Below are 24,020 nucleotides of genomic sequence, written 5' to 3' on the forward strand. Positions count from 1 at the left end.
TGTGCTGACTGTTCTTTATTTATCAGATTCTGTATCTGTGATGAAGTTTCTGTCTCTCGGGGGACTAAAGCTCGCTGTATTGATCCTCTGATGGTGTTTTGGATGCACTGATCCAGTTCCTGCAGTGTTTTAGAAACCTTTAGTCCGACCATGACGTGATGCTGAGAAAGCTGCTCTTTGCTTAGAATAACAGTTTCTGACTCTTCACATAGTTCTGACGTCATGTTTCCCGCCATCACAACGCTGCTTAGTGATCAGTGATCTGCCGGACACTTGAGGCGGCCATGTTTATAACAGGTGATCACTGGCTGCAGGTTGAGTTATTGATGAGTCCATCAAACCCCGCTGAACGCTTCAATAGAACAGACACAACTCAAAGAATAACTGACCTTTGGTACAAAGTTCAGTTGGTCAATGTCATTAATTTGCTAAATGCCACGTGGTGCCAGGGAAGAGGGAGCCGCCAGACCACCAGGATGGGGGGCGGGTTTTATGCAACGTGAAGACAATGTCCAGCTGCCTCCAGCTCCAACCAACCAGGAACCAGCAACATACACACAACACACACATAACACACAGCAGTCCTGGCAGGGGTCCTGGTCCTGGCAGGGGTCCTGGGGCCGTAACAGTTCTTCCTGTGATGGATCTTTAGTCAGACGGGTTTTGGTTTAGATTCTGTCTGTGTGTCACCACAGCAGTAAAATGTGACATTTAAAACATTTGACAGTAATTTCTCTTTAAGTGACAGAGTCTAATTTAATCTGGATCAATTACAATAATCAATAATTAATTACTCTCTCTGCAGGACTGGGTAAACTGGAGAACCCGGGTCTCATGCAGCAGTGGTTTCAGCTGGTCCAGCAAAAGAACGCTCTAGTTCGATATGAGTCTGAGCTCATCATATTGTGAGTACTTGATCTTTGACCTCCGACTTAATAAACTCAGCAGATCTGAATCCCTCAGGACTCGGTCAGGACCTCCTGGACCTGGTCTCAGACCTACCTGTTCTGTGTTTCAGTGCTCGAGAGCTGCAGCTGGAGGACCGGCAGAGTCGCCTGCAGCAGGAGCTCCGAGAGAGGATGGCTGTGGACGGTAACATCCCACTCATTCATTACACCTGCCCAGCACCTGAACACCTCATTCACACCTGTGTCCCCTCGCACCTGTTCCCTCAGACCTGTTTCACACCTGTGTTCCCTCAGACCTGTTTCACACCTGTGTTCCCTCAGACCTGTTCCCTCAGACCTGTTTCACACCTGTGTTCCCTCACACCTAATTCACACCTGTTCCCTCAGACCTGTTTCACACCTGTGTTCCCTCACACCTAATTCACACCTGTTCCCTCAGACCTGTTTCACACCTGTGTTCCCTCAGACCTGTTTCACAGCTGTGTCCCTCCACACCTGTTTTACACCTGTGCCCCCTCACACCTAATTCACACCTGTGTCCCCTCAGAACTCATTCACACCTGTGTTCCCTCAGACCTCATTCACATCTATGTTCCCTCAGACCTCATTCACACCTGTGTCCCCTCACACCTGTTCCCTCAGACCTGTTTCACAGTTGTGTCCCCTCACACCTGTTTTACACCTGTGTCCCCTCACACCTGGACCTCACCTGTGTATCCTCTATGTGTCTCAGACCACCTGAAGGAGGAGGCGGAGCTGCTGGCAGAGCGTCTGATCCTGGAGGAGATGTTGGAGGTGGTGGAGCAGAGAGATGCTCTGGTGTCTCTGCTGGAGGAGCAGAGGCTGCAGGAGCGCCAGGAGGACCAGGATCTGGAGGCCGTCATGATTTCCCGGGAAATGGGTCTGCACTGGACCTGAACTGGTCTCCAGAGTCTCTGCTGGACCTGATATCCAATATTCACTCTCTTTTAGCTCTGTTCCTGCTCTCTACCAGCTCCTGAGGGAAACATCCGGCTCTTTAGCTGCTAAATGCTCCACGATGTTCACCAGCTAGCCTACAGCTAACTGAGCAGCTGCCTGCTGAGGCCCGAAACGACGCTATGAGACGCTGAGAGTGAACCAGAACAGTAAAGTTGCAGCCGGACAGATAAACAATGAGCTGAAACTCACTATAAAGCTCCGTAAAGCCGAGAGGAGCTGCAGAGTCTCTGTAGGTTCATCATCACACACATCAGACTGTGGAGGACAGAAATATGTTATAGAGGCTTTAAAGACGCAAAGAAGAAGAAAACAACAGTGATGACATCACTAAACTCACTGAGAGTCCAAACAAAACCTGATGATCAGTGAAATGATCCAATAATGTTTCAATAAACACTAAAAACCAGCGAGTTACACTTTGACCCAGTTTGAGTCGATGAAGCAGCAACAACATCAGATTAACGTTACTTTAACAATCGACAACAAACGAGTAGATGATAACAGGCTTCAGTTTGGGTCAATAATATAAATAACAGTAAAACAACGTTAACAGTATCGTGTCACTGCTTTATTGATCCAAACTGTGTTTATAATCATCTTTAATATCAGTTCAACTTAAAACTTCTTTTGTCTAAATGAAGCCAAAATATTTAGTTTGTAACGTTTTCCTGACGTCGGCCACCAGCGACGACTTCTCTCCTGTTATTGATTATTAATCTGTGTTCAAGTAGTTGAGACGTATTGATCGTTGTGCCGAACTTCACCAAACCGCCTTATTTGATGTTCCAGCTGCCATCGACGCCTGCCGTCACTAACGAGTCATGTGACTGATTATTAATCAAACAGCCTTCTGTATGTTGGAGAATAAACAACTGACAGCTGATGTTTGTGCTTCTGTGGTTTTTCATCTCACTGCTACAAAGTGTCTGTCGATGCGAACGTGATGAACACATGAAGAGTTTAATGATCACATGATGTCAACTTCATCACACAGCTGCAAACATCTGGGATCAGAGTTCTTTCATAATAACTAAACAAAAATAATTAAAAAGTTAAAAAGTGAATAAAATAATTTGAAATCACAGAATGACGAAGACAAAACTTACAAAACTACACGTGAAATATCTGAATATTTTACAATATTCTCATATTTTACTGTTTGACTTTAAATGATCGATTGAAGCGTCTTCAGTTATTAATAAACACAGAAACGATGAATGAAACTAACAAACTATTTACACTGTAAAACCTTCATTTAACAGATCAGTCACTGAAACATTCTTGTTGTTTTTAAAGTCAGTATCACTAACTTGTGTTAAATACTTTAATAGTGAAAACGAGTTCGGGAACAATTTAAATGCAAATTACTGATTTATTATTTAACAAAACATTAATGATAAAACAGATAAAATGTCAGTCAGGTGTCGTTGACTAAAGCTGAAACACTGAGGCCGTTGCTATTGACAACCAGAGGAAATGATCCTGGCTAACTGGTTTTACTGGATGTTTGGTCTTTGTGCTGCAGTGGAAACAGATCACAGCACTTTAATTATAATAATCTATAATCTATAAGAACCTAAATACCTTCCACATGTTGCTCAGATGTTTGTGAACTTTGTTTCACAACCTCAGAGTGTTTCAGTGAGTCCGGGTCGTAACTTCCTGTTAACAAACTGAATTATTGCTCCAACAGGAAGTTCTGCAAACATCCTGAAACTGTTGCTGGAAACACGTTAAACACTTCTGGATTCATTTCAGTCAATCTACTAAAAACAAGAAGTCAAACGTTTCATACAGATTTTATTTCTTTATAAAATCATTTTTCAGGAAGAAGACACTTTTCAGACAGAAGCTCTTCATCAGAGAGAAACACATTTGATTGGTCGGTTGATTGATACAGTTGTTGTGTGTCGATACTGGTTCTGACTGGTTAACAGACTGGTTCCTGGTCTACAGACTGGGGGTCTGGCCGGCGTCCACCTTCAGGTCTTTGGCCACCAGGTAAGCGGTGACCGGGTGCATCGCGCCTCGGGTAGCCAGAAACACTCGGACCGCTTCCTCTCGGTACTTTTCAAAGTTAAAGACCTCTCTGGAGAAAAAACAGGAAACTGGATCATTAAATGCTGAAAAACTACAAAAACTACTGAAACTACTGAAACACAAAGAGTGAAATTTAAACTGATGTGTGACTGAGAAATGAAGTAAAGTGTCAGTGAAACTAAATGAACTGTTGAATGAAGTAACATGAAATAAAATGAAGTGAATTAAAGTGAATTAAAGTGAATTAAAGTGAATTAAAGTGTCAGTTGAGTTTCACGGTACCTGAAGAGCGGTCGTGTGAACTTCATCCTGCCCTGTTCTGTCGCCATCTTCAGCGCCATGGCAACCGCATCCTCCCACTTAGACCGCACACACAGCCGCAGCCACCTGCAGAGAGACGACGGCCAATCACAGGAGGTTTTACTGGGAGGGGGGAGGGGCTTGACCTGATGTAGACTTCTTACCTGAAGCGGATCTCTGAGTTCATGATGGAGTTCAGATCATAAACCTCCTGCATCCGCTTCACGTGAGCCAGAGGGAGCGGATCCTGCAGGAGAACAAGGTGTTACTGAAGAGACCAGAGGACTGAAGTGGACTGTAGAAGACTGTGGTAATCTGAAGTGGACTGTGGTGACCTGAAGTGGACTGTGGAGGGCTGTGGTGACCTGAAGTGGACTGTGGTGACCTGAAGTGGACTGTGGTGACCTGAAGTGGACTGTGGAGGACTGTGGTGATCTGAAGTGGACTGTGGTGACCTGAAGTGGACTGTGGAGGACTGTGGTGACCTGAAGTGGACTGTGGTAACCTGAAGTGGACTGTGGAGGACTGTGGTGATCTGAAGTGGACTGTGGTGACCTGAAGTGGACTGTGGAGGACTGTGGTGACCTGAAGTGGACTGTGGTGACCTGAAGTGGACTGTGGTGACCTGAAGTGGACTGTGGAGGACTGTGGTGATCTGAAGTGGACTGTGGTGACCTGAAGTGGACTGTGGTGACCTGAAGTGGACTGTGGAGGACTGTGGTGACCTGAAGTGGACTGTGGTAACCTGAAGTGGACTGTGGAGGACTGTGGTGATCTGAAGTGGACTGTGGTGACCTGAAGTGGACTGTGGAGGACTGTGGTGACCTGAAGTGGACTGTGGTGACCTGAAGTGGACTGTGGTGACCTGCAGTGGACTGTGGTGGACTGTGGTGACCTGAAGTGGACTGTGGTGGACTGTGGTGACCTGAAGTGGACTGTGGAGGACTGTGGTAATCTGAAGTGGACTGTAGCGGACTGTGGTGACCTGAAGTGGACTGTGGTGGACTGTGGTAATCTGAAGTGGACTGTGGTGGACTGTGGTAACCTGAAGTGGACTGTGGTGGACTGTGGTAATCTGAAGTGGACTGTGGTGGACTGTGGTTTTACCTCATGCAGCAGGAGGGACAGGAACTCGATGAGCTGGTGGGAGGACAGCGTCTTCACATCGGACTTGTTGAAGCTGTTCAGGTCCTGGTCTTTGGCCTGAGGGGGGACAGAGGGTGGAGGTCCAGCAGTTGTTTTATTTTTGACTCTTGTGAAGAACTTTGTGACCTTTCGCACCTTTAATCAGCTTTAATCAATAACACAATCGATCATAAATCAATAACCCGACCAGTGTGAACATCTGGTCTCACCTTGATCCACCTCTGGCTCAGAGCGATGCAGGCGTCGGCCATCGTCGTGTCGTACCTGAAACACAGCACAGGTGTCAGAACTGATGCGGTTTAAAACCAGGACCTGTACCTGATGGGGGTCCGGTAGGATCCACTCACTGAGGTTTGACCGGAGGCATCCCGGGAGTGAACATCCAGGCGGTCCAGTCCACCTTGTTCAGGACGTCCACCTGAGACACAAACCAGATCAGAGTTACACTGAAACCTGCCCCAAACGCCCAGACCTGACCAAACCAGGTCCAGAACCAGGTCCAGAACCAGGTCCAGAACCAGGTCTAGGTTAAGAATGTAACTGATAGATGAGAACTGTATCCAACAGCTTCTAGAAACTCACCTTGTCTTTAAAGTAGGTGAACAGGTAGTTCTTCCACTCGTCTGTGGTGACGCTGCTGTAGGCGAACAGCTGGATGTAGGACTTGACGAACCCCATGAACACCTCTGCAGGAGACAGACAGGTAAACAGGTAAATAACACACGTTACGTTCCTTCATGACGATGCAGACAGGTGAGCTCAGGTGCGTTACCCGGCCCTCCCAGTAGCTCCTCCAGGTGGTAGAGCAGAGCGAAGCCCTTTTCGTAGGGCACCGAGGAGAAGGCCTCGTCGGGGTCCACGTCCTGCAGGCTGGGGACCAGGTTAGTCAGAGGGCTGTTGGCTCCGAACGTGTTCACCTGAGCGACGACACGGACGACGTGAGACAAAACAACCGATTAGAGCCTGAACGTCTGACGAACTGAGAGTTTAAAAGATATTTAACGAGGTGAAGAAAATACAAACCGAGTCCTGCAGGTCCTTCCAGCCCCCCATGGCTTTAAACTGCCGGAACTGTTCGCTCTCCAAACACCTGCCGATCATCCTCTCCAGGTACACCGTGTGACCCTCGTTCAACCTGCACGCATGCACACGCACGCACACGCCCGTGCACACACACACACACACACACACACACACACACACGCACACACACACACACACACACACACACACACACACACACACACACACGCACACACACACACACACACACACACACACACACACAGGTGAGGTGTGAACAGGTGTGAACAGGTGTGAACAGGTGAGGTGTGAGCAGGAGTGAACAGGTGTGAGCAGGTGTGAGCAGGTGTGAGCAGGTGAGGTGTGAGCAGGTGTGAGCAGGTGTGAGCAGGTGTGAACAGGTGAGGTGTGAGCAGGTGTGAGCAGGTGTGAGCAGGTGTGAGCAGGTGTGAACAGAAGTGAACAGGTGAGGTGTGAGCAGGTGTGAGCAGGTGTGAACAGAAGTGAACAGGTGAGGTGTGAGCAGGTGTGAGCAGGTGTGAGCAGGTGTGAACAGAAGTGAACAGGTGAGGTGTGAGCAGGTGTGAGCAGGTGTGAACAGAAGTGAACAGGTGAGGTGTGAGCAGGTGTGAGCAGGTGTGAACAGAAGTGAACAGGTGAGGTGTGAGCAGGTGTGAGCAGGTGTGAACAGAAGTGAACAGGTGAGGTGTTCACTCACCAGAAGTGCTCCCAGGTCTTGTTGGTCACCAGGTTACCGGTCCAGCTGTGAGAGATCTCATGAGCAATCACCTGCCAGGAGGATCAACACGTCAACATGTATGAACACATGAAGGTGAACAGGTGAAAAGGTGAACGGGTGAAAAGGTGAACGGGTGAACGGGTATCCACTTTAACTTTGATAGAAACATGTGACTCACGTTGGACAGAGATTTGTCTCCTGCCTGAAAGACACAGAGACAGGAAACAGCTGATGTGAGGTCATGTGACTTATACACACATATGTACATACAGGTGTGTGTGTGTGTGTGTGTGTGTGTGTTTACCAGCAGGGTGGGCGTGGCGAAGGTCAGACAGGGGTTTTCCATCCCGCCGTACGGGAAAGATGGAGGCAGAACCAGGATGTCGTACTGACCCCAAACATATGGACCTGCCAAGTCCTCCGCTGTCTTCAGCATGGTCTCCGTCTGTCACACAGGAAGTAACACACCTGTACTGTCTCTACATCACACAGGTGAGTCCTTTACCTGTCCTGTTCAGTCTGACTCACCTCTGAGAACTCAAACGCTGCTTTATCCACAAACTCCTTCTCAGACCAGACTCTGGACCTCGGCCCGATCTCCCTGCCAACCAATCAGAGCACAGAGCACGGTGAACTGCTGCAGGTCACATGATGACATCAGTGAACAGGTGAGAGAGACTGTACCTGCTCTCCAGAGCTCCCACCACGATGGCTATCAGGTAGGAAGGCATGGGCACCTGAGGACAAGTCAGAGGTCAGAGGTCAGGTGTGCTAGCCTGGATAAACTGACCTGCCAAAAGATAAAAGAGTAGAAGAAGAAGAGCAGACTAACCGGCTGTCTGAAGCGGTAGATGATGCGATTACTGTCCTGAGGATCCACCTCCTGACCGTCTCTCATGGCGCTCATCACCGCCACCAGGTCTTTAGGAACAGACACCTGGACAGGTAAACATCACACATCACACATCACACCTGAGAGAAAGGTACACACACCAAGGTCAGTGTGTGTGTGTGTGTGTGTGTGTGTGTGTGTTACCTGAGCGTAGTAGGTGTGTTTGACAGACGGGCTGTCCTGACAGGGGACCATACTCCTGCAGTGATGAGCCTGTGAGACAAAACACAGGGCGAAGCTACAAACGGTTTCCTCACACAGGTTCAGGTTCCTGAATGTAACCGAACCTCACGACGATGTTCACATGTCACTGACGAAACGCCTCAGATGTTTGCACATGAACACGAAACAAAAGAAGAAGAACGACGGCAGTTAGAGAGAAGAGGAAGAAAGCGGTGATGTCATCATCAGTCTGTCATCACCTCAAACTGTTCAAACCACCAACTGTTACTAAAGACCCGGGACTCAAGACCAGAGTCCACCTACACACAGCCGAACACCTGTCAGCTGAGCTCAGGACAGTCCAGGACAGTCCAGGACAGTCCAGGTGAGTCCAGGTGAATCCAGGTGAATCCAGGTGAGTCCAGGTGAGTCCAGGTGAGTCCAGGTGAGTCGCTGCTTTCAATGTTCCTGTGAAGAAGGAGAAGTGAAAGCTCACCTGGCACTGGCTGAACAGGTAGGGCTGTTTCTTCCCGGCGGTCTGCTCAGGTGAGAGCCACTGCAGCGCCGACGCAGCCGGAGACGTCTCATAGGTCACCTCCACGATCACATGCTGCCCTCTGATTGGTCCACACAACAAACACACATGTTCATTAGCTTGTATATTGAAGGTGAAGAAGACAGTTAAAGATGTCAGACAGGTGAGCTCACCTGGAGAGGTCAAAGGGCAGCGTGATCTCCAGCGGGGTCCCCTTGAAGCTGTGTTTAGGGCCCATCGTAAACCGCGCCGCCTGTCCATTCGTGCTCACTGACACGATCTTCAGATCTTTGGTGTCCAAAGTCTGCAGCAGATAAACACTGACCTGTCACCTCTGACCTCAGTCTACACACCTGGTCTGACACTTCAGGTAAATTCAGTCTTATATCACCAGGACGTCACAATAAACTCACTTTAGAAAGAGATAAATTATATTTGATCATTAATCAACCTGCTGCTTTATCACAACTCAGCCTTCAAATCAAAGTCTGCAGAGCCAATAAACGACCCAATAAATTCATTTAGTCTCATATCACAAGTACATCAAACCAAACTCCATTAAAACTGAGCAGGATCTGCAGATACGATATATTCTCATATCTGCTCACCTGATTCACAACAGTTTCTGCCTCCAACACGCTTCAACTGGAGGAACTGAGATTATAAATGAATACAGATGTTAAACTAAGAGATTTAAAGACATTAATGAACAAAATCACAACTAACTCATTAAACTGCAACTATAATCTGTTCATGTTAATCTCAGGTGAACTCAGCTGTTCTACACACTGAACTGTGAACTGTGAAGTCCACGACATCAACAGCCCCAATAAATCCTGATTGTACGTGAAGTTCATCAGACCATTAAACACAGCACTTTAAATTCTCCTTCATTTAGTCAAATATAAACAACTAAAGGACACCATGAACTGGATTATTACAGATTATTATGCTGAATTACAGACGGTCTTTCTGACATTCAGGTTAAATTATTGAATCTTTTAACATAAAGTCAAAGTGAAACATCTGATGAACAATTATCAGATTATAATCCCAGTCAAAGTCCACAGAGCCCCAATAAACTCACTGGGTTTTATATCCTGAAGACAAACAGATTCATTTACACAACAAACCCAGAAAGACTTTAAATGTTAAATATATAAGGAACAAATCGCAGCAGAGTAACATCTCAAATATTCACAAACTTAATATTTAATATTTGTCAACATTTAATCACCAGATTTTTATATAATTTGGTGTTTTGACAGGCAGGTTGTGTTCAAAGATAATTTACAGATTATAATCCAGACTGCATGGTTTAATGACCACTTCAGGGACCAAACACACAGTCTGACATCAGAACACCGGGAATGAACGAGCCCGTTAGCTTCCCGGCTAACACCCCCGGGGTCCGTTAACGTTACCAGAGAGGAGAAACGGTCCTCCAGAGCCTCCACGGTGAGCGCCACCTGCCCGCTGATGACGTGTCTGTCGAAGTCCACGTGCAGGGTCAGGTTCAGGTGTTTGGTGACGCACCTGGTGAACGAGGAGAAGGAGCACGGGTCAGAAGACATGATGATCCGTCCGGTTACAACCGAGAGACTGAGGCGACGACTGTCAGCCAGCCGGGTTATCTACCGGAACAGGCTCCAAACACATCCGCTACCGGCATTTTCAAAATAAAAGAGTCACATCACAGGCGCGCCATAAACACCGCCCACCTGCCCATTCTACAGTAAAAGTATGAACAACAAACATCAGACAACACAATTTTTGCAAGACAAAAATATCTATTTTTATTTTTATGAAGTAAAATTTCTTCTCAAACAAACAAATTGAACTACTGTGTAGTTACATGACTGCACACTGATACACCACTGCAGTCCTCTGTGTCATTCTGTATGAATACACTTGATTTAATTAGACTAAGACATTTAATTAGTACCAATCTAAGGGCAGCTTAACCTAATGACAACTATGCATCATCACACTAAGGGACTATTTAAAAAAGCACAATTACTCTTATCAAGATACAGTGACTTTGATTACTGGTGAGTTACTGGTGAGTTACTGGTGGTAACGGGGAAGTCACCGTTTGTATTTATTAAAGAGGAGGTTTTAGTAAGGGGTAGGTGAGCCATCGATTCATTCATTTCATTTGCTAGCTTAAAATGCTTTGTTTTAACATTGAATTTGTAGCCCGACAAATACGTAGCTACTGATATTTTGTGATAACCAGACTGATCTAACCTTCCATTTACACTTCATTAATCAGTCTGACATTACATTCATGTTTGCTGTTTTTTTATTTCTTTTGTTTTATCCCAACCAGTCAGTAGCCAGTTACCTATCTGTCCCGCCAACGTCCTTTTCAGTTAGCTAACAGGAAGTTACTGTAGTTGTTGCTAGGAGCAGTTAACTTATCATCTTTCACATCGATCAAGAAATATGTCCACTTTAGACGACAACCTGTCCGCTGCACTGATATTATCAACGCTCGTTGTCATGTTTCTGTTACTTTTTTCATGGATGTAGCTAGCTCGCTAGCTAGCTGTGTATTGGTCGATTTCTCCAACTGGAGGAAATCACTGACATCATCAGTGACCATTGTGAGTGGCTAAATAAATCAGACGTGCGTGCAGCACATCTCCAGACTGGAATCAGGCTCATGTTTCACCGTCAGCAGGTGCAGGTTGTCGCCATGCAGGTACTTTGGGTTTGGAACGACTTTGTACTGCAAAAATAGTTCTTAAGAAAACAGGTTTCTTGAAAGACACATTGCTTTTGATTTGTTTAATTATTAAATGCTGTCAGTGCCACAAAGGAAATTCTATTCAGTCTCATTATGTTGGTGCAGAAATATCAGAGGAGTAAATCTCAATACTTGGACAAGTACAACCAAAAGTATCTGCATGGCTACAGAACACTAGAGACAAGTGAGAGAATATGGTTTTCCATATTCAAAACTGGCGGTTCAGGTAACGGACACAACTAGAAAAGGCCCTGATGAAGATGAGGGGCTCTGGTTTCAGTAAACCAGGATGAAGGGGCCTACCAACTGTCAGCTGCTGTCCTCAAACAGCTAGCAGAGGTCAGTGTCTGCAGGTTCTCCACAATACAAATACACTACTGTATTCATTCAGCAAGGAAACAGGAAATAAAACCAACATACCTTCAAACTGCTCCAACATCACACACAGAAAATATCACTTCATCATGTTGTTCACTTGTTTGCATTGTTGTTGAGCTGCTGTGTGATTAATGTCACCCTTAATGATGCATTTAATTCACTACAAACACTGTAAATCATTGAAATCCTGCAGCAGATTCATCAAGACAAGTTTTATTGAGACTGTTTTATTTATTCTGACAAGTTTGAGGCTTCAAGTGTTGAAAATGTTTGTAAAAATAATCTTCTTTGCTAATTTTCTAAAACTATTTTCTACTGTTATTTTCTGTAATGAACAACATTATTCTTCTACAGTGTTTAATCTGAACGCTTGTATTAATTGTGATTAAATGTCAGTGATGACCGTGATGGACGTCTGGTTATTCTCTGGGTCTCCATGGAAACGGATGAAACTGCTTTTAGCGTTTATGCTCCAAACTGCTGGAACATCTTTTGCAGTCGTGTCAGCTGCTGCGACGCCATCGTCTGTTAAAAACATTCCTGTTTAGTGGCCACTTGCTGCTCTAATTATTTCATTGTATTCCTGCTGTCTTAATGGTTTAAACTCTCATGTATTATTGATGTTTATTTGAATTGTGTTTACTGTTTTATCCACATAGTGTTTCAGCCCTGTGAAGCACATCCTGCTTCCTCCTGGAATCAAACGTACCAGATAAATAAAGTTTTGCTTACTCCATGTAAATGTGTATCATGCAAACTACGGGCGCAGAAGAACAGCGCCTGCAAAAGGAAGTAACACAACCAGTCCACCTGGAAAAGGAAAAGCAGGAATGCAGATATGGCAAAATAGATGAAGCAAGACCAAGAGTCAAGAGCTCTGAAGAAGAATGAAAGAAGTTGAGGAGGATGAGGAGGATGATGATGTGTCCCTCCAGCAGGGGGCGCTGGCGGCGGAGCAGCGCAGCTGTCCGGGAGTCAGTACCGGAGCTGCTGATCTGATGGAGGAACGGAGCAGGGAGGATGGAGGTCGCGGAGCTCTGAGTCGGTCGTCATGAACCCGTTTGACGGCTGCGGTTCACCGCGACATGAGGAGGCGGACGGCCGGTGTCCGTGGGCCCGCTTCGCCTCCTGGCTGGAGTGCGTGTGTGTCGTTACCTTCGACCTGGAGCTCGGACAAGCCATAGAGGTACGGTGGTTAGCTTAGCATCGTTAGCATCGTTTATCAGCGGTGTAACTGAAAGATGATTTAAATAGTAAATTGATCAGAACAGAAGCTTCAGATGCTGCTGATGAACAGGATGAACCTTCAAACACTCATATTTATACTAGGGCGTTAATGTGACAGGTGTATTTAATGTGACAGGTGTACTTAATGTGACAGGTGTATTTAATGTGCAGGTGTATTTAATGTGCAGGTGTATTTAATGTGACAGGTGTACTTAATGTACAGGTGTATTTAATGTGACAGGTGTACTTAATGTGCAGGTGTATTTAATGTGCAGGTGTATTTAATGTGACAGGTGTACTTAATGTGCAGGTGTATTTAATGTGACAGGTGTACTTAATGTGACAGGTGTATTTAATGTACAGGTGTATTTAATGTGACAGGTGTATTTAATGTGCAGGTGTATTTAATGTGACAGGTGTATTTAATGTACAGGTGTATTTAATGTGACAGGTGTACTTAATGTGACAGGTGTATTTAATGTGACAGGTGTATTTAATGTACAGGTGTATTTAATGTGCAGGTGTATTTAATGTGACAGGTGTATTTAATGTGCAGGTGTATTTAATGTGCAGGTGTATTTAATGTACAGGTGTATTTAATGTGACAGGTGTATTTAATGTGCAGGTGTATTTAATGTACAGGTGTATTTAATGTACAGGTGTATTTAATGTGCAGGTGTATTTAATGTACAGGTGTATTTAATGTGCAGGTGTATTTAATGTGACAGGTGTACTTAATGTGACAGGTGTATTTAATGTGACAGGTGTATTTAATGTACAGGTGTATTTAATGTGCAGGTGTATTTAATGTACAGGTGTATTTAATGTACAGGTGTATTTAATGTGACAGGTGTATTTAATGTGACAGGTGTATTTAATGTACAGGTGTATTTAATGTGCAGGTGTATTTAATGTACAGGTGTATTTAATGTGCAGGTGTATTTAATGTGACAGGTGTATTTAATGTGCAGGTGTATTTAATGTGACAGGTGTACTTAATGTGACAGGTGTATTTAATGTGCAGGTGTATTTAATGTGCAGGTGTATTTAATGTACAGGTGTATTTAATGTGACAGGTGTATTTAATGTACAGGTGTATTTAATGTGACAGGTGTATTTAATGTGCAGGTGTATTTAATGTACAGGTGTATTTAATGTACAGGCGTATTTAATGTGACAGGTGTATTTAATGTACAGGTGTATTTAATGTGACAGGTGTATTTAATGTGACAGGTGTATTTAATGTACAGGTGTATTTAATGTGACAGGTGTATTTAATGTGCAGGTGTATTTAATGTGACAGGTGTATTTAATGTGACAGGTGTATTTAATGTACAGGTGTACTTAATGTGTCAGGTGTATTTAATGTGCAGGTGTATTTAATGTACAGGTGTACTTAATGTGACAGGTGTATTTAATGTACAGGTGTATTTAATGTGACAGGTGTATTTAATGTACAGGTGTATTTAATGTACAGGTGTACTTAATGTGACAGGTGTATTTAATGTGCAGGTGTATTTAATGTGACAGGTGTATTTAATGTACAGGTGTATTTAATGTGCAGGTGTATTTAATGTGCAGGTGTACTTAATGTGACAGGTGTATTTAATGTGACAGGTGTATTTAATGTACAGGTGTACTTAATGTGACAGGTGTATTTAATGTGACAGGTGTATTTAATGTACAGGTGTATTTAATGTGCAGGTGTATTTAATGTACAGGTGTACTTAATGTGACAGGTGTATTTAATGTGACAGGTGTATTTAATGTGCAGGTGTATTTAATGTACAGGTGTATTTAATGTGCAGGTGTATTTAATGTACAGGTGTACTTAATGTGCAGGTGTATTTAATGTGACAGGTGTATTTAATGTACAGGTGTATTTAATGTACAGGTGTACTTAATGTGCAGGTGTATTTAATGTGACAGGTGTACTTAATGTGCAGGTGTATTTAATGTACAGGTGTATTTAATGTGCAGGTGTATTTAATGTGACAGGTGTATTTAATGTACAGGTGTATTTAATGTGACAGGTGTATTTAATGTGACAGGTGTATTTAATGTGCAGGTGTATTTAATGTGACAGGTGTATTTAATGTGCAGGTGTATTTAATGTGACAGGTGTATTTAATGTGACAGGTGTATTTAATGTGACAGGTGTATTTAATGTGCAGGTGTATTTAATGTGACAGGTGTATTTAATGTGCAGGTGTATTTAATGTGCAGGTGTACTTAATGTGACAGGTGTACTTAATGTGACAGGTGTATTTAATGTGCAGGTGTATTTAATGTACAGGTGTACTTAATGTGCAGGTGTATCTAGGTTTGGGGGGGTTAGTGTTAGGGTTGGGGGGGTAGGTGTTGGGGGGGTTAGATTTGGGGCGTTAGGGTTAGGTGTTGGGGGGGTTAGTGTTAGGGTTGGGGGGTTAGGGTTAGGGTTGGGGGGGTAGGTGTTGGGGGGTTAGATTTGGGGGGTTAGGGTTAGGTGTTGGGGGGGTTAGTGTTAGGGTTGGGGGGGTTAGGTGTTGGGGGGGTTAGTGTTAGGGTTGGGGGGTTAGGTGTTGGGGGGTTAGGGTTAGGTGTTGGGGGGGTTAGTGTTAGGGTTGGGGGGGTTAGGTGTTGGGGGTTAGGGTTAGGGTTGGGGGGGTAGGTGTTGGGGGGGTTAGATTTGGGGGGTTAGGGTTAGGTGTTGGGGGAGTTAGTGTTAGGGTTGGGGGGTTAGGTGTTGGGGGTTAGGGTTAGGGTTGGGGGGTTAGGCATGGGGGGGTTAGGTGTTGGGGGGGTTAGTGTTAGGTGTTGGGGGGTTAGTGTTAGGTGTTGGGGGGGTTGGTATTGGGGTTGGGGGGGTTAGGTGTTGGGGGGGTTAGTGTTAGGCATTGGGGGGTTAGTAGTAGGTGTTGGGCGGGTTAGTATTGGGGTTGGGGGGGTTAGGTGTTGGGCGGGTTAGTATTGGGGTTGGGGGGGTTAGGTTTTGGGGGGGTTAGTATTGGGGTTGGGGGGGTTAGGTGTTGGGGGAGTTAGTGTTATGCGTTGGGGGGTTAGGTGTTGGGGGGGTTAGTGTTAGGCGTTGGGGGGGTTAGTAGTAGGTGTTGGGCGGGTTAGTATTGGGGTTGGGGGGGTTAGGTGTTGGGGGGGTTAGTATTGGGGTTGGGGGGGTTAGGTGTTGGGGGGGTTAGTGTTAGGCATTGGGGGGTTAGTAGTAGGTGTTGGGCGGGTTAGTATTGGGGTTGGGGGGGTTAGGTGTTGGGGGGGTTAGTATTGGGGTTGGGGGGGTTAGGTGTTGGGGGAGTTAGTGTTATGCGTTGGGGGGTTAGGTGTTGGGGGGGTTAGTGTTAGGCGTTGGGGGGGTTAGTGTTAGGGTTGGGGGGGTTAGGTGTTGGGGGGTTAGTGTTAGGGTTGGGGGGGTTAGGTGTTGGGGGAGTTAGTGTTATGCGTTGGGGGGTTAGGTGTTGGGGGGGTTAGTGTTAGGCGTTGGGGGGGTTAGTGTTAGGGTTGGGGGGGTTAGTATTGGGGTTGGGGGGGTTAGGTGTTGGGGGGGTTAGTGTTAGGGTCGGGGGGTTAGGTGTTGGGGGGGTTAGGTGTTGGGGGGTTAGTGTTAGGGTTGGGGGGGTTAGGTGTTGGGGGGGTTAGATGTTGGGGGGGTTAGTGATAGGTGTTGGGGGGGTTGGTGATAGGTGTTGGGGGGGTTAGTGTTAGGGTTGGGGGGGTTAGGTGTTGGGGGGGTTAGTGTTAGGCGTTGGGGGGTTAGTGTTAGGGTTGGGGGGGTTAGGTGTTGGGGGGGTTAGTGTTAGGGTTGGGGGGGTTAGTGGTAGGTGTTGGGGGGGGTTAGTGTTGGGGTTGGGGGGGTTAGGTGTTGGGGGGGGGGTTAGGGTTCCTGCTGCTGCTCACTATATGTATAAAACGGAATCATTTGTAAAGATTTTATTGACGTGTCTGTTGAGATGATGGAAAGTGAACATTATTATTCTTATTTTAAAAGCATAAAGTCACATTTTACAGTTCAATCAGTGTTTTCTTCTCGGTGTTTCAGCTGGTTTATCCTCAGGATGTGAAGCTCACAGAGAAGGAGGTAATTTAATCAACTTATTTTTCACAAACTGATAATCACTTTATTGATGATCGTTTTATTGATCATGTTTCTTGTGATTTATTGTCAGAAAACCAGCATCTGCTACCTGTCGTTTCCTGACTCGTACTCAGGTGAATGTCTAACAACATTACATCATATGTGAGAGGTCAGAGGTCAGCGGTCAGAGGTCACATGACCTGTGTGTGTGTGTGTGTGTGTGTGTGTTGACTGATTTCCCAGGATGCCTCGGCGACACTCAGTTCAGCTTCAGGCTGCGTCAGTCGGTCGGTCGCAGAGCTGCGAGGTTCAGAGATGACGTCTACAACAGAGACGCCCCGGTCACCCTGCAGGTGAGCCGTGCAGGTTATCGATCAATCAGTTTATCTGGCACAAGATGCCTGATTAGTTCTTCCTGGATGATCAGGAGGTTTCCTTTGTTTTGTGGTTTATTGACTGATTGGTAAATAGAGAACAAATCAATCAGCTGCTTCTCTTGCTCTGACCTCCCCCAAAACACTGGAGCCTTCATCTCCCAAAATGCACCTGGTTAGTGTTTCATCAGGGCCTCTCTGCAGGTAACGGACCAGCTGTTACTGTGATAGGAGAGTATCTGAAACCCCTGGATACACAGATCAGATATGAGATGTTTGTTGCTCTCTGACCAATCAGATCAAAGCTTCCAGGTGTTTGTTTCTCTGTCTCCTCAGAGGGAAGTGTCCCATTTCTTTGGTTACGTCTATTTCAGACAAGTCAAGGACGTCTCTGTGAAGAGAGGATACTTCCAGAAGGTGAGTCACCTGTCCACTCCTGTTAACACACAGCTGTTCGTGTGATGTTTGATTGACGGCTGTGTGGTCATGTGATTGTTTGAGATGACAGCTGTCTGGTCACGTGACTCTGTGTTGCAGTCTCTGGTGCTGCTATCCCGGCTGCCGTACACTCACCTGTTCCACTCGCTGCTGCAGATCATTGCACCTGAGTTCTTTGAGAAGCTGGAGCCCTGCCTGGAAGCAGGTGATGTTGTCACGTTACATCATAACCTTTAACCAATCAGAACACAGGTTTTCACTCCATTGAAATGTCTTTTACTTGTCCTCACAGTATGTAACGAGATCGACCAATGGCCTTCACCCGTACCTGGATTGACCCTTAACCTACCCGTGATGGGCGTGGTCTTACAGGTGAGGGGGGCGTAGTCTTACAGGTGATGAGGGCGTGGTCTTACAGGTGAGGGGGGCGTGGTCTTATATGTGGGGGCGTGGTCTTACAGGTGAGGAGGGGCATGGTCTTACAGGTGGGGGGGGGCATGGTCTTATAGGTGAAGAAGGTGTGGTCTTACAGGTGAGGTGGGGCGTGGTTTTATAGGTGAGGAGACCAACACCACACCACACACACTTTTTATCTTTGCCTCTCTGCTGGACTCAGACTGTTAACTGATGGTCCTTCAGGATGAACACAGTTAGCAGCAGGCTAGCGGCGCGAGCACGGATGCCTGGCCAATCATAGCACAGGGCGTATCTCGCCAAGGACTGCAGTGGGATCCATAATAATGCAGTGAGGAGGGGGTTTAAACTCTGATTCACTCCTCTGACTGGCTTCATCTCCATAGTAACAGCAGCTGAGGCTCATGGGTATTGTAGTAATTAGAAGAAGAAACTTGATTTCTCAGAACCAGAGTTGAAACTAGACTTGAAAGCAGGTATGTAGAGGTACGAAGAGCCTTCCACAGTGTTCATGTACTCTGTCTTCTCACTTTCTTTTCTTTTTATTCTCAATCAACTAACTTTAAGGTAAAAAAACATGTTCCTTTTTGTTTCTTAATGTTTATTTGTTTTAGGTCCGGATCCCGTCAAAAGCCGACAAACCAGGAGGAAGTCCAATCAGACAGACGGCGAAGGAGGTCAGAGAGTCTCTGTGTGTTTCTTCCTCATTCTGTCTGAGTTTCTGTTGTTCATAAAGTTTGTTTTCTGTCTTCAGAACTTCCTGCCAGCTCCGATTCTGCTGCCCACCATCCACGACCTAGACCTCTTCAAGTCAGTCCACTTCCTGTCTGTGTTAGCTGCTCCCCAGAGTTGCCTTTAGCACCTGATTCCGTCTTTAGACCAACATGTTTATTAGTTTTGGTCATGTGATTCTTGTCCTCTTGTTGCTGACTGTCTGGATGTTCTTTTAGTTTCAGTCTAACGTGACGTCTCACCTGTCCAGGTGTTTCCAGTCGGTCCTGATCCACCTGCAGATGTTCTGGGAGCTCATGTTGCTTGGGGAGCCTGTGGTCATCATGGCGCCGTCTCCTACCGTCTCCTCAGAAACTGTGCTGGCTCTTGTCAGGTAACCCAACAGCCAATCAGAATCCTCCCTTATCTGCAGCTTCAGGTTTTCTGGCAGCCAATCAGAGAGCAGTGTTGTGTTGTTGCCGTGGTAACAGAGTATGTTTGTGTGTGTCTCAGCTCCATCAGTCCTCTGAAGTTCTGCTGCGATTTCCGTCCGTACTTCACCATCCACGACAACGAGTTCAGAGAGTACACCACCCGGACCCAGGCTCCGTGAGTCCACCTGTCTGTCTGAACACACCTGAGTCCACCTGTCTGTCTGATCACACCTGAGTCCACCTGTCTGTCTGATCACACCTGAGTCCACCTGTCTGTCTGATCACACCTGAGTCCCCGTCTGTCTGATCACACCTGAGTCCACCTGTCTGTCTGATCACACCTGAGTCCACCTGTCTGTCTGATCACACCTGAGTCCACCTGTCTGTCTGATCACACCTGAGTCCACCTGTCTGTCTGAACACACCTGAGTCCCCGTCTGTCTGATCACACCTGAGTCCCCGTCTGTCTGATCACACCTGAGTCCCCGTCTGTCTGAACACACCTGAGTCCACCTGTCTGTCTGATCACACCTGAGTCCACCTGTCTGTCTGATCACACCTGAGTCCACCTGTCTGTCTGTTCACACCTGAGTACCCGTCTGTCTATCACACCTGAGTCCACCTGTCTGTCTATCACACCTGAGTCCACCTGTCTGTCTGAACACACCCTGAGTCCACCTGTCTGTCTATCACACCTGAGTCCACCTGTCTGTCTGATCACACCTGAGTCCCGTCTGTCTGAACACACCCTGAGTCCACCTGTCTGTCTATCACACCTGAGTCCACCTGTCTGTCTGAACACACCTGAGTCCACCTGTCTGTCTGAACACACCTGAGTCCACCTGTCTGTCTGATCACACCTGAGTCCACCTGTCTGTCTATCACACCTGAGTCCACCTGTCTGTCTGAACACACCTGAGTCCACCTGTCTGTCTGATCACACCTGAGTCCACCTGTCTGTCTGAACACACCTGAGTCCACCTGTCTGTCTGATCACACCTGAGTCCACCTGTCTGTCTGAACACACCTGAGTCCACCTGTCTGTCTATCACACCTGAGTCCACCTGTCTGTCTGATCACACCTGAGTCCACCTGTCTGTCTGATCACACCTGAGTCCACCTGTCTGTCTGAACACACCTGAGTCCACCTGTCTGTCTGATCACACCTGAGTCCACCTGTCTGTCTGAACACACCTGAGTCCACCTGTCTGTCTGATCACACCTGAGTCCACCTGTCTGACCCGTCTCTCTCTCCGTCAGACCAAACGTGATTCTTGGCGTCACCAACCCGTTCTTCATCAAGACCTTCCAGAACTGGCCTCATGTGGTCCGACTGGGAGAGATCAGGATGGCAGGTAGACCACAGCCTGACGTTCTTCTTCTGCATATCCTCATCCTCATCTTCTCCCTCCTTCATCCATCTTCTCCAAGTCTTCTTTCTTTTCATTTCTTTTCCATGCTTTCCGATGTTTATTTAAAGTATCTGAGACATGAAGTTACTGGATGTTATTATCAGATCCACATTTTAGAACTGCAGTCAGAAAATGTTTTGATAATCGATTAATGGTTTGAGTTCCCGGAGGACGGCGGCGTCTGTCAGTGACATCACTGCTTTCTGAGGCTGTGGTGGACTCAGTTAACGCCACATTGAAGATACTGGTATCATATGAAACTAGACCACATAAAGCATCCACTGGTAACCATGTCATAGCTTGTCAGGAAGGTGATAAATAACGCTCTAAAGTTACACTAAACTTTGGCGAGGGAAGAAGTGGCATGGCCATTTTCAAAGGGGTCCCTTGACCTCTGACCTCCAGAATGAAAATGGGTTCTATGGTTCCCACCAGTCTCCCCTTTACAGACATGCCCACTTTATGCTGATCCCATGCAGTTTTTTGCTGCAGTATAAATGTGTTATTTTGTCTTGAATATTTCTGCATGCTGGCGTCACTGAATATTCTAATGAATGTATATTTCGAGCTGCATCGTGTTGTTGTTGTCAGAGATGGAGAAGGTGAAGTGTTGGAGGATTATAGAGTCACACAGACTGATGTGAATCTTTTGTCTCCTTTCAGGTGATTTACCCAAACAGGTGAAGGTGAAGAAACTGTCCAAGCTGAAAACACTGGACACTAAACCAGGTAAGATAACAGAGCAGCAGCAGGTGAACATGAACACCAGCCTCAGTCTGTTGTCTTTAGTGTTCTGTTACCTGTGTGTCTGCAGGGATCTACACAGCCTACAAGACCTTTCTACACAAAGACAAAGTTCTCATTAAGAGACTGTTGAAGGTAAAGCAGCAGCCAAACGTCCCAACAGGAAGCGTGTGATCATGTTCTCAGTCTGAGCGTCTGTTTCTGCAGGGGATTCAGAGGAAGAGACCATCAGAGGTGCAGAGCGCCATCTTGAGGAGACACCTGTTAGAGCTGACTCAGAGCTTCATTATCCCACTGGTGAGAAAACAGCCAATCAGCTCGCAGGAACATCGCTACCCATCGACAAGTTGCTCTTCATTTACTGTCATTCATTTCCTTGTTACCGTCGGCTGTTACATAAATAACAACAAACAACTCGTTACCGTCAACTGTTACATAAATAACAACAAACAACTCGTTACCGTCAACTGTTACATAAATAACAACAACAAACAACTCGTTACCGTCAGCTGTTACATAAATAACAACAACAAACAACTCGTTACCGTCAACTGTTACACAATAATAATAATAAGAAACAACTCGTTATTAGTTTCTTTTAATTGGTAAAATGACAGCAGTCTGGTGAATGTGTTGGTCAGTTGAACCCTGCGTTTTGTCTGTCAGGAGCGGTACATGGCGAGTCTGATGCCACTGCAGAGATCTGTGACGCCCTGGAAGGTAAACAGGAAGTGCATTAGTGATGTCACACTGACATCAGGTGTTTGCAGGTGAAACCTGGTTTAAGTGTTGGTTTGTTTGTTCAGACGCCTCCTCAGATTCGTCCCTTCAGTCAGGACGAGTTCATGTCCACTCTGGATCACACCGGCCCTCAGCTCACCTCGGTGCTCAAAGGTGATTGGATGGGACTGTACAGGTGAGTCAGTCGCGTCTTAAAGTTCTCAGACGTTCTTTAGTGAAAACAGAATAATTTATGTCAGATTATTGATGTTTTTAACTCTTCGCAGGAAGTTCTTCAGGTCTCCGAACTTTGACGGTTGGTACCGACAGCGACACAGAGAGATGAGTCAGAAGCTGGAGAGTCTTCACCTGGAGGTCATCTGTGACTCCGTGAGTGTTCTCATCATGTTCACAGCTGTCACAGTCAAACATCTGGATAATAACAGGTTCTTACTGATTCCACCAGGACCTGCTGGGCTGGACCAAAGACAAGTCTGAGGTGGAAATAGTCGACCTGATTCTGAAGCTCCGAGAGAAGCTGGTGAGGAAACTGCTGGAAACTCAATCTGTCTTTTTCTATAAGTTGTAATAGTTTTACATGAATGTCATAATAGTTTAAATTACTATATAAAGTTTTATTACTTTGAGAGAAAAAAAACATTCAGGAAAACATCTTTGTTGAAAACATCTTTGTGTCTGTTGTTGTCTTTGTTTTAATTAGTAAACAGGTGAAATGAATCTTCTCTGAATATTTGACTTCATTCTCATTAAAAGATCTTATTTCTAATGATGATAAATGTGTTTAAATAGAGGACAGGAAGTGAGTTTCTGACCCTGTTTTTCAGTTGAAAGCTCGCCGGCAGCAGTTGCAGGTGAAGGACGGAGTTTTCGACAAACTGGACGTGTTCATAACGTCCATCATCAGATCGCTGCCTGCAGACCTGCAGCGAGTCCTGAACGCTCACACAGACACACAAACGCACCTGCGGCAGGTACCGACGGCTCTCTGAGATCCGACTCGGACTCGACTTCTCATCGTGACGCCTTCATGAAGTTCAGACGTTCTGAAGCTGATATCAAACGTTCAGCAGGAGGGAAAAAGTCACAAAGTTATGAGGAAAAAAACAGAAAAGTCAGAATATTTGCGAAATAATTCGACTTTTTTCTCACAACATTGTGATTCTTTTTCTCGACGTAGTTTGACGTTTTTCTGGAGATTCGTGTTGTTCACAGTGGCTCCTGTTACTCAGTTACATTAATTAAACACTAAAAGCTAAATGTTTGTCCTGTTATGTTTATTCATTGAACGCAGATGAAAGAAAACAGTTTATTTATTTCTGTTGGGTTTGATGATGAATGTTGAAGATATTTTTATAAACTGAGTTCAGTGAATGTAACACTGACTTCATGTCGCTCACCTTTCTTTCTTTCTCACTAACTGTAAATATTTGTTTTGCTCTGAAAAATAAAAACCTGAATTATATAAACAGTCTTCTTGTGTCATTTACTTTTTATTTCATTCTTTCCCTGAAGCCTGTCAAGCAGTAAATATCAGTCTGAATCATATTTATATAAAACTGTATTCCAGGTTGGTGGATCATTATAATAATATATAATAATTACG

The 24,020-nt window shown here is 45.6% G+C and overlaps 3 protein-coding genes across 3 annotated transcripts in view; 2 read left to right on the forward strand and 1 right to left on the reverse strand.

Annotated features, from left to right (window-relative positions):
• The window catches only part of LOC121891023 (protein-methionine sulfoxide oxidase mical3a-like), a 29,905-nt gene extending 27,972 nt beyond the window's left edge, over positions 1-1,933 (forward strand). The window contains exons 32-34 of the mRNA XM_042403730.1: positions 806-905; positions 1,019-1,092; positions 1,642-1,933. Of these exons, the coding sequence (XP_042259664.1) occupies positions 806-905; positions 1,019-1,092; positions 1,642-1,826 (359 nt within the window). The 3' untranslated portion in view covers positions 1,827-1,933. The remainder of the gene's footprint in view (positions 1-805; positions 906-1,018; positions 1,093-1,641) is intronic.
• Positions 1,934-3,672: 1,739 nt separating this feature from the next.
• lta4h (leukotriene A4 hydrolase) lies at positions 3,673-10,374 on the reverse strand. Its single transcript, XM_042404000.1, has 19 exons — positions 10,151-10,374; positions 8,900-9,030; positions 8,688-8,808; positions 8,174-8,242; positions 7,970-8,074; positions 7,822-7,874; positions 7,666-7,738; positions 7,442-7,582; positions 7,316-7,339; positions 7,117-7,187; positions 6,399-6,510; positions 6,148-6,292; positions 5,958-6,061; positions 5,723-5,793; positions 5,585-5,639; positions 5,337-5,432; positions 4,394-4,476; positions 4,212-4,316; positions 3,673-3,978 (listed from the first exon to the last, which is right to left on the reverse strand). Exons 1-19 carry the CDS (start codon positions 10,298-10,300, stop codon positions 3,840-3,842), a joined length of 1,848 nt encoding a protein of 615 aa, XP_042259934.1. The 5' UTR covers positions 10,301-10,374; the 3' UTR covers positions 3,673-3,839.
• A 2,292-nt stretch (positions 10,375-12,666) lies between these two features.
• dennd6b (DENN/MADD domain containing 6B) lies at positions 12,667-23,884 on the forward strand. The gene is made up of 20 exons (XM_042403526.1): positions 12,667-13,042; positions 17,114-17,152; positions 17,241-17,283; positions 17,393-17,502; positions 17,860-17,940; positions 18,061-18,166; positions 18,254-18,333; positions 18,990-19,052; positions 19,130-19,185; positions 19,358-19,480; positions 19,600-19,695; positions 20,781-20,875; positions 21,596-21,661; positions 21,747-21,811; positions 21,884-21,973; positions 22,343-22,396; positions 22,483-22,592; positions 22,684-22,786; positions 22,863-22,937; positions 23,242-23,884. The coding sequence occupies exons 1-20, from the start codon at positions 12,908-12,910 to the stop codon at positions 23,404-23,406; spliced, it is 1,755 nt and encodes a 584-aa protein (XP_042259460.1). The 5' UTR covers positions 12,667-12,907; the 3' UTR covers positions 23,407-23,884.
• The last annotated feature ends 136 nt before the right edge of the window (positions 23,885-24,020 follow it).

This window comes from Thunnus maccoyii, chromosome 23 (genome assembly GCF_910596095.1).
Source record: "Thunnus maccoyii chromosome 23, fThuMac1.1, whole genome shotgun sequence".
Lineage (NCBI taxonomy): Eukaryota > Metazoa > Chordata > Actinopteri > Scombriformes > Scombridae > Thunnus > Thunnus maccoyii.